Genomic DNA, 10902 nt, shown 5'->3' on the forward strand with positions numbered 1-10902 from the left:
TTTCCCAGTCTTTACAAATAAAAATTCACCCATTGCCACAGCTGTTTCATAACAAAGTCACTTAAAACACACGAACATATGTTTCTGGTATCTCGTAAGAAGAAGGTAGTAGAGTAATTTCCCAAACATCACAAGCATCACTTATTTTAGAAAGGGAAAACTGACACAAATCATAAATTAACACGTTAATGGTTTTAATTTACACTCACTTCTCAGTATCAAAGATTTTGTTAGCATGGCAATACCATACTAGTGTGGTGCCATACTAGCTATTTCATCTCAGGCAATAGGTAAAGGCTAGCAGCGTAAAATGCACAGACATGGGTAACAAGAACCAGACTGCAAGTTTCTGTAGTCAAAGTTCTGCAAATACAACTGAGAGGGAGGATTTCCTATGCACAATTTCACCTATTTTAAATATGACATTTCTGTGTCTTTCTGCTTTTTGTTCTTTTCTGGTCCAAAGCCAGTGGTTTTCAACCTGTGGTTCACAGGCTTCTTCCAAGGGGTTCAGAAAGGACACGGAAGCAACCAGCCCACTGGCAGTAGGCTTACGGTCCCGGGAGCAAATTCTACACTGCCACCAGTGAATTTTCATTGGTCTGCAAATCAAACGTACATCAAAGATCCACCACCACTCAGCTTAGTCACTATCGAACCTCTCTCTGCTTCTGTTTGAGCGGGTAACATCCAAATCTGATTACCTTCCATTTCCACTACAAAAGAAGTTGAGGTGACCACACATGCTGTTACTTTAAAGAAAAAAAGCCATGTTAAACTACAGAGACACTGAACCATACATGCTAATTTTGGAAGTTTTTAAAACAGTGCTGCAGCAGCTTACCTGAAAGCCTAAGCTTTTCTGGTTTGTTTGAGATCAGTATCAATACCAAGTTTGGAACATTTAAGGCTCACATCGTTAAACCTTCACAACCCTAGCTGCATACAGAGCATGACTCATTTTTTGCATGTAGTGTCTCACAGTAACTGACCAAAATGTAACCTTCTAAGCCTTATGATGAATAGACAACATTTTAAAACTCTGGGGTGGGTTACATGGAACAAGTGTACTTCAGCTCACTCCAGCTAAAAAGAAAATAAAAATAAAAAATAAAAGAGATGGTAAAAGTGTAGTATTGGGAAAAGACTCATAGATGCAGCTGTTGAGAATCTGTCTCCAATGCTCACTGGGAGAAGCAGTAATATGTCATTAGGTCACATTTTTCAGCTGAAGTTCAAACCTCAGTTTTAAGCTTGGACTGTACACCATCCGTTCATGCTCACAAACGATTAGGGGAAGGAACAGAAGAGGAGAGGGAGCTGTTCTCCTGACATAACCTGCTGCATTGAAAAGACAAGGAACGCACAGCTCAAATGAGCTCAAAGCTGTGCAGAGTTCCCACAGACTGTATATCAGTGCCTCGGTCTAGAGGAATTACCTTGAAAATGCCCTGCCCCTTACTCCCCGACCACAACCTTGTTCCTTCTGCACCGCTTCCTCCACCAGCTCCCCAGTTCCTCAGACTTCTTGCATTCCTTTAGCCATCCCTAGACCTTGGCCACCACTCAGACACCTCTTAACAAAAGGCCCCTTGCCTTGTCCTGCCAAGAAGTACATGATGGCATGTGCAGTGCAGAGGACCTGCACACAACCTTTCAGACATAGACAGCAACTTGAAAGTTTTATCCTTTGGTATATCTGTACTGATGCTCCAAACATCATCTGAGCAGCATTGCGAGGAGGGGTGGTTTGGTGACCCTTCAGAGAAAGAAGGATGTCAGACTGAATAAGAACACTGATTCTGGGAGAAGTGGGCATGTTATAATATCTCCTTATGTTCGTTCCGCTAAATAAGATCTTCCTGGAAGTCCTTCTTTGAAATCAAACCCATAAGAACCTTGTGGTGTTGACCAAATGGTACAGAAAAGCTTCAGAAGTCATAGCCACATTAAATAATAACCTAAATCATTTGAGTCTGAAATAAAAAGCTTTTTTTTTAGACTATTAGGTACCCCATCCTCTCAAAAATATCAGACACTCAAACTAGTTTTGTTTCACGGTAGCAATCTAGGAAATTTAAAAGCTAGCTAGTCATCCATTTTTCTTTAAATCTTCATCCTTCTTCATCTCTAAGCTTTGGAAATAGCCTTGAACAAGAGACTTTAGGCCTTTTCTTTTAGACATCGTAGGAAGCTCTTAAGAAAGGAGATTGCATGGGAAACACTGACCAGCACACAATGTTGAGTGATAAAAATAGTGTTTTTAAGACTTCCACTACTGAGTCAAACACACTCCAAAAATAAAATCCCCTAACTCACAGTATAGTTTTAGTAGTTCTGTGCTGAACACCAAAGTCACTGCTACACTTACTTGGTAAAAATCTGATTTCATTTTAAGTGAGCTTTAGGAAGTCTTGCTTTATGAATATAACCCATGCAATACACACATTCCAAAACTGCTCCCAAGGGACCTGATGGGCACACTCTGTGTAGAAACTGCAGCACTTGTTCATGGCATATCCTCTGTCTGGCATCTCTCAATAACCTTTTACCTTTCCAACATGTTCTTGCTTTGTGTTTGTAAATATTTTTGGATGGTTCTCCCTCTTCACCCGACTTCTGTTGTACTTCAATACCAGATGTCTTCTAGCTGATTATCTTAAAAAAAAATAATTATGTGCTTTGTTTATCTCAAAATTACAAAGATTTATAAGAAAACAGCCTGTACAAACAGCTCAGTGGGGAACATAAAATAAAATTGAAAATAGAGAAGTCATTTTGCAACCCTAAATATAACCAATTACTTCGCTGTTAAAAAAAGGGGGGGAGGAATAATTCTGATCAATTTCTCACATTTATTATCTGATTTGCAAGAGCGTATTTGAGATAAGTACATTTTCTAAATGAAGAGTACGCAAAGTTGCCTTTCAACAGTCACATATTTAATGACTTTTCATTCTAAAATCTTCCCCAATTTTACAGAAATTATTTTTTTTGTTTGTCTGTTTAGTATCCTTTAAAGGCCTGAAAATATTTACATACTGAGAATACATAACTTAAAATCACTGCTTGATATTACTGTTACCATGATTTTCTCTTAGAAAGAGAAAACATAGAAGGGAAGTTGCATGAATAACTTTCCTCTCTCCCCCAAGACTGCTTTCCCATAGATTGCCCTGGAGCCAAGCCAAACGACACGTCTTAGTGTTCTGGAAAAATGGACTCTTTCCTCAAGATTTAGATTTCTTTCACTAGTTACATTTACTTCCTGACCCCCTGCCTTCATATTGCTAAAGTCTAGACTCCACATATATCTTACTCTTTTTCTGAACTTAAAGGAATTCATAATCCCTTTAACTACATTGACATACTCCCAATTTGTCCTTGTTCTCATCTTAAAAACTGTAAAGTTATTTCTCTGAAGTAGAATTCAAAGATGGTTCCATAATTATATCAAATGTATCGCTTATAAAGTTTTTTAAAGTTTCAAATTCACGCTATACAAGCCAGAAATATGACCTATTTCACCCGTCCCACTGTATCTTCACTACTTACCCATTTCTTTTCCTCCCCTCAGAAAAACATGGCTAGAGACGGTACTGGTATCTACAGTAAACTTGTAAAGTAAGAAATAGAGCTGGGGCAGATGAGAATCTTTGCCTTTTTGGACTGCTTCAAAATCTAAGAAGGCTTCTGAATTTCCCCTTTTGAATATGGTATGGGTTCAGCTCAATGCAGATACCAGGCCGGGGATGCACCAGAAACAAACATGGGATACTGTTTTAAATGCAGACACTTACAATATTCCATGTCGTGCTGAAAAATAGACTAATTACTACCTAAAGTTATGAATAGTTGAGAGTAGCAGGAGGAAGGTGTCTCTAGGCAGAGTGAGGTTTCAATTTACAGAACTGTCTCCGGTAAATACAAACACGCACAAAATGGTTTTTCAACTGAAGTCTGCATTATCATGAGTTCCTCCTCTGCTGCGGTAAATAACCACAACAGAAAGTAACTTTTAAGTAAGGGACAGAAGACAGTTTGGCTGGAAATCACTACATAATTTAAAACGTTTTCATTGACTATGCCCTCTTCACGCACATTTTAAAACTCTTTGTTCCTCAAATTATTTCTTCATTGTTTAGGACTTCTCAGGACTCCACTAGAGCTTGAAAGAGATGAAAGCAGAACAAAGGTTCTTCAGTGCACATTTCAGCCGTGCGCATTGTTTCCACCAAATATGTATTCCTTTTGCCAAAACTTTCCAAACTACTTTCTACCTTCTGTATCAGACATCTAATGACCTAGGGTGTGTAGGTGTGCGTACATAAATGTGTCATCAATAGAGTTATATAGCTTAACAGACAAAAATAACAGCTTAAAGAAAATATAATCAAAAAGAAATAGGAATAAAGTTTCCCATATCCCTATCCCCCTTTGTACTCTCAACAGACTTGAAACAACTGCGTTAATGCAGCAAGCAATAGCTTGTAAAAGGATGCAAACCAGCTGAAACATTTGACAGACAGTGTTAAATACCAGAGGATTCATATCAACCACTTTATTTGAAAAGGTGCTTTGATGTTGGCTATCTTTCATGTACCTCTTTCATGGCACATTAATAAGGAAAACTGAGATGGGGTAAATTAAGTCCCAAGGTCATATCTAGAGTTACAGCACTGTGGGTACCTGATGAAATACGGATTAATGCTGCATGAGCACTGAATAAATAAAACCACTTCTGTTAACCACTCAAACAAGTTTTACAAGTAGTTCTGAACTTTATTCGGCAACTAGACTTCAGACATCTTAATCCCCCCACACTGCTTTGAAACCTAATTATCATAATGTGAACCCGAATGTTAGGTCCCTTTCAAACTGCGAGTGCTATGAAGCAGAAAAGTAATGGGAATTAAGCTAGTGTAACATTAGAAATGTAGAGGCATGGAACTTGAAAGTGGCATTTGTTAAAGCTGAGAGAGTATAATGTAGATATTCAACGACATAAAACACACATTTAAATTGAAAAGGATATTTAAAGCATGTGCAGACACCTATAAAATACAAGCGGGCCTAAAATCCTGTAGAACAAACATTTCCAAATCAATTTCTTGCCACCAAGGTCCAACTTCAAAGGTATTAAACAGTCCTATTCTACCTTAGCAGAACATTTCTAAGTATTCTAAAGCAGACAATTTAAACATTAAAGAAAACCCAATGAGAACTTTACAAGACATTACATACTTTGCCCTATTTGTCACAGTACAGAAGTGTTTGAACTTAAACAGCAGTAAATTATTAATTACGTTGCTTATAAAGTCTCAAGAGCAAGAAAAGATTTTGCTGAAAGTGGCAGAAAAGGATTTTGTATCAAGTTTAAAACCAAGTATAACAGAAATTAAACACCAAGCCACCTAAAAAACAACAACAAAAAATACACTTGCCTGGCTGCATTCTTTACTGCTTGTTCAAAATGATTAACAATCCGTGATACCTACCAAATTTTATTCTAAATATGAGCTGAAATACTTTATTCTGAGTGTGCATTAATGTATCAAGCATGTAAGAAAAGTCAGACCAGTAAGAATGCCTGTATTGTGACAGTGAAACCACGGAGGCTGAAAGAAAAATTGTGATTTTATTTTTCCCAATATGATTGAGCTGTTCATGCTGTCCTGTTCTAGCACAGTTCACCTGTTATGCAGGTAGCTTTCATTTCCAAGATGCCTACAACTGACAGCAATCAAAGAAAAACAGTTGTAGTGATCAAAATACGGAATGAGATTCCTGAAATATTTTTACAAGATTTTAATTTAATCCAAAATGCCAATGAAATACTAAAAGTTCATCATCTGCCATGTTAATGCTGAACACACTGTTGTTTCATTTACATTTCTTGTCCTGTTAAAACAAATACGCTTGTCTAAAACAGAACATCTGTTTTGGTTATAATACAATGTATCTTTGGCAAGAACTCACAATAGAACTAACATAAATAATCAAGAATATTTATTGAACCTTGTAACAAAAACTGATTTGTAACAAAAAACCTGAAGACTAGATATGACTGTCTCTGGGCTCTAGTCCAGTCCTAATCTAAGTCAATAAACACAGCTCTAAAAGGGAAACTACATTAAAAAAAAAAAAAAAAAGAGAAAGTCCTGCAGTTATTTAGGTTGGATGTAGGTATCTGAAAGCATGTTGGTTACAAAAATAGTGAAAAAATATTTGCTTTAAATCAAAAACTGTCAAACTGAGCCCAGACAGGTTTTAAAGCCACACAAAAAAATCATGCCATATGCCTCATTTTCTACTACTGTCTTCACTGATTTGACTTCTCTTTGGAAAACTTCAGTAAAACTATATGTAGTTTGTACTTGTCATTGCTGAGGATTTGTTATTTTAATTGCTGGCTTTATGTACATATATTAGCACTAAAAAAGACAAAGCAGTCAAATACCGTAATATTTTTGAGAAAAAGTGAAATTAAAATAATTATTCTGGAAGTCTCTTTTGATACTGATACAACTGAAATATTTTAAAGTGAGAATCAGTTAATTTGATTCTTCCCACACAACTGAAAAAAAAAAAGGTGAAACTGTGTTCTCACTTAAGCCCGCAGTTAAGTGCTCACTAGAGTCAGATACTGCAGCCAAGGAATAGCTTCATGCACCATTCTGAAGTTATTGTACAGGACTATTTCAGCATATTTCAGCATGTACTGCACATACATGCAATCAATTAAGTGTTCAACTGGTTATTACAATTAACCTTCGTTAGAGTACATACCTGTCCAGATTATTTGTGCATGCATCAACTGTGCACACCTTCTTTCTAAAATTACAGACACTGTCATTGTCTCGTCTCCCTGGAAACGCATGAGGTGCAAGTTCCATGTGATGAACTGGACATAAAAGTATGAACAGATTTTTATTTTTTATAATAATTTCTAATCCTATTCTCCACTTCTAACAAGCAAATTTAAGTACTATCATATTACAAGCTTTATCTGCCAAGGAAGCCAAAGTCTGTAGTACCCCTCTATCAGCCACCTTTCTGAATGACAGCTTAAGAAGTTGATTGGGATTTTGGGTTTAAAGCACTGTAAAACAACCCAGCCTCATCTGCCACGCCATTTTACATTTGGACTCCTTTAAGGAAAAGAGACTGTAAATGCAAATACAATTGGCAATTTTCTGACACTTGCACACAGCAACTGAGTTCTGTTTTTGCTGGGCAAGGATTCCCACCTCCGTGCAGGTCAGCGCATCACTGTGAGAAGCTGAATGCTTGGGAAATGGTATCATGTTAGATGCAACTGACTCCTTCTGTTACAGTTTAAGTACTGGAGGGGTTTTGGTTTGCTCTGTTTTTTTGCTTTGTTTGGTGGTGGGTTGTTGCTGGTTTGGGTTTTTTTGGGTTTGGTGTTTTTTTTTTTTTTTTACAGTTCAAACACTAAATTAATTTGTAAATCTGTTTTTTAGTTATAATTGCAATCTACATAAGCAGATCATCTTTAAAAATGAACTGTTCCAACGTTACGTAAATTGTTTAAGAGATTTTAATTGGAAAAAAAATTTATAAAGATCATTTGATCCAAAATTATACCACAGGTTTCCACAAAACTGATTAGAGATCTATATTCAGCCTATGTATAAACAAAGCCTTCATTTTCCCCTATCACAAGAAAACAACGTAATCAAGCTAAGACTTTGTACATAAAAAGTTTTTTGTTATCCGAGAGAACATGCTCTGGGGGACTGACTTGTTTAAAAAAAAAAAATTATCATCAGAGCAGATTCTTCCAAGTCATCTTTCATAGTTCCCCTCTCAAGAGGTATAGCAGTTCTCACAAGGTATGCCTACTGTTACCTATTGCTCAAATGATAATTCTGTACTAATTGCTCCTCATTCCAGGCATTTCACTGGATTATCAGAAGCGGGTGGGGGGATCTCTGGACTCATCATTCCTTTCTGTTACTAAGAAATGTCAAGGAGATTAAGGAGAAAGTTTTCTGGAGCTAGAAAGCAAACAGAGTAGCTATGTTGCAGGATTCAGTGGCATGGCTGGAAAACCCCAGCACTGGATAATGCAATAAGATGCATGTAAAACTAGTTAAGTAGAAAGGGCAACATGTGAACCCCAATCTTCAAGAAAGGAACTCAGTCAAGACTGTCAAAATGTGAAGAGAGACACAAGGACTGCAAGTCCAGCTTATTTGTAAACCTACATATATAAATGCACACACAAACAGCAGTCTACAAAGTTCAACAGCACCAAATACGGCATCTATAGTACGCAGTACAAAAAAAAATTACATTCTTCTGATTTTTATTTTAATATGCAGTACCAGAGTGTCCTACATAAGAGTTCTGAAGTAGGGACTAGCTCTTCTCTGTATATGAGCATAGCGCAAGAAAACCATTAACAATAGAAATACATACTAAAAGCAAAAATGGCTTTGACCACACTATTTTTCACTTCCAGGAATTAATCTTGCAGGTTAAGCAACTGTGTTTATCTGTTTTTCCTACAAATATCACAACAAATTTTGGAAAAGTTTAAAAAATTACCTGTCACTACTAGAAAAAGCAACCAACTCGATAACCTGACTTCTGCCTTAGAGTATTTATACAAATTCCTATTTCAGAAGAGCTTTTATCAGTTCCAAGAAGCTGGTAGCTCTACTGCCACCCCCCCCACCCCCCAAAAAAATCAATACTGATAATTATTTTGTAAATTCTATAATCTTGAACTATAAGCAGGGAGAAAGTACTGAAGCAAAAGAGGAAAACACTGAGAAAACCATCCACCACAGTATTATAGAAGTAATTTTTTTCTGTGTAAACTAGTTATTTACATTTTGTAGCATATGATCAAATAATAAATAGAATCACTATTACTCTTTCCAGACAAAGTGCTTATATCAACATAATGGATTTTTAAACAACATGAAGTGAACAACAGTGAAATTAAGCATTTGCCAAAAACCACACAGTATGAAGTGTTTTCCGTTCTCTACAGTCATTAAAAATCCACTGTTCTCAAGTTGGACTCAGGAAAGAGGCTGCCTAATTTTTCAGAAGCTTGAACAGCCTCCTTCCTTTGCAAACAACTAAAATCAGAAAAATCCTGCTATGTATCCTGAAACTAAAAGGAGATTTAAGTATCAGATCTTGCTGCAAATTTACTTAGAAATTTTAAAAACAAAGAACAAGTGCAATGAAGCGATAGCATACGTTTGCAGGAATAATACATTTGTTGACATTTCTGTAAGATAACTTCCTAATCTATGGAGAAGCAGCTCTATTAAATGTATATAGTAGTTTAAACAGAGAAAGGCCATAACTTTTTCAAAAATTTAGGTAACTTATTTCAGTATGCTAAGACATTGAAAAGTAAACTTGGTTAAAAGTAAAACTGTTAAACTTGGCACAAAAAATAATCCAAGGTAAATCACCAAAAATGCTCTAAAAAAAATAAAGGTGTGAATTAAAAAGAGCATGGGAGAAAAGAAAGGAATACAGTACAGTTTCCACCTAAACGAACAGAATAGTTTAGTTTGAATTCAAACTAATGGATAAAATTTGAAGTTTAAAGAGCATAAATACCTTCACTACTTTCTGCCAGGTATCAAAAAAAAAAATATTTATTTCCAGATCCTTTAATACCCATAGGATTTGCAAGCATTCCATACCATAGTCAGTCAACACAAGCTTTATCATTTGCATTTAAACCTCATTTATCAAGACATAAATACACAATGCCAAACAGGTCCTTGGGTGTTTGAGCTGCTCTTCTTGCATACTTTGTTACAATGATAACAGCAACAGAGTGAACCTCAGGAAGAGAAAATAAAATGCTTCAGTGAGTCTCTCCTACTGACTCAGGAGAACTACTTTCATGCTCCAAAGAACTACAGCCATTTTCCCTTGGCTAGAAGATGTGTCAAGCTTCTCTCGAAAAAGAAAGACAAGGCGATAAAAAGAAACACTTCCAAAAAATTACATTTAAAACTACCTGCTAAGTTAAGTTAAAATACGCTGAGCAGGTGAGTATCACAGCAAGCAAAGCGATCTTACCAGTAAACAACATCCAGTGGTGCAAAATATTTCTTCATAATTAAGTCAGCAAAGTAAGCTTCTGTTTCTCTGCAGGCTGTGCCATTGCCAATCACGACAGTGCTACAGCTTTGCACAGGGTGAAAAGATGAACAATTACTCTTAACTAGCTTTTATACTTTTTCATGTATAGCATTCAATGCACAACAATGACCAATACATCTTATTTTACATAATACAAGGTTCGGATTTAATGAGAACATACTTCTAGCAATATTACATTGTGTTTAAGAGGTTTTCAATGTGACAGTTCAAGAGACGAGTAAAAATTTTCGATCATTTGTAATGGAATCGAACAGCAGTAATATCTGCAGAAAACCCCCAAAAGATACTTCATAAGAGAAACGTAATGTTATTTACAGTCCTCAAACCCTTCCACCTCATATTTTCCTCATCTGTTATGAGTCATGAAAAAGGGCAGAAGCCCAAGCAATCAGAATCTTAATTCCGTAATGGGAACATCATAGTTTGCAACAGCTTGCAAGGTCATTGCCTGTGACTGTGCCCAGCACAGCCAGTCAGCCATCAAGTCACCTTCTTTAAAGCAAATCTAATGCTTAAAGACAAACTGGACCGTGTGTTGTGGCAGTTCAGCAGCTGACTCAGTGGACCAGATGTCTGTCCACAGGGGATCCCAAAACAGTTGCATACAATAACCCTTTAATCACACTGCCCTATTTGCAAGTCTGTCTGGAGATCTATCTAAGCAGGATTTCCTTTGCTTAATAAAACTCTTCCGAAGACTAAATGTGGCTTTTGGAACAGGGAAAGATCGATGAG

General features: G+C 36.6%; 1 protein-coding gene across 2 annotated transcripts in view; it reads right to left on the bottom strand.

Moving 5' to 3' along the window:
* SRBD1 (S1 RNA binding domain 1) overlaps positions 1–10902 on the bottom strand; it is a 132854-nt gene that overhangs the window by 87515 nt on the left and 34437 nt on the right. For both annotated transcript variants that reach the window (XM_035891267.1, XM_009635668.2), the window contains exon 14: positions 10084–10191. In XM_035891267.1, coding sequence (XP_035747160.1) covers positions 10084–10191 — 108 coding nt within the window. The remainder of the gene's footprint in view (positions 1–10083; positions 10192–10902) is intronic.

Source organism: Egretta garzetta, unplaced genomic scaffold (assembly GCF_000687185.1).
Source record: "Egretta garzetta isolate BGI_Z169 unplaced genomic scaffold, ASM68718v1 scaffold123, whole genome shotgun sequence".
Lineage (NCBI taxonomy): Eukaryota > Metazoa > Chordata > Aves > Pelecaniformes > Ardeidae > Egretta > Egretta garzetta.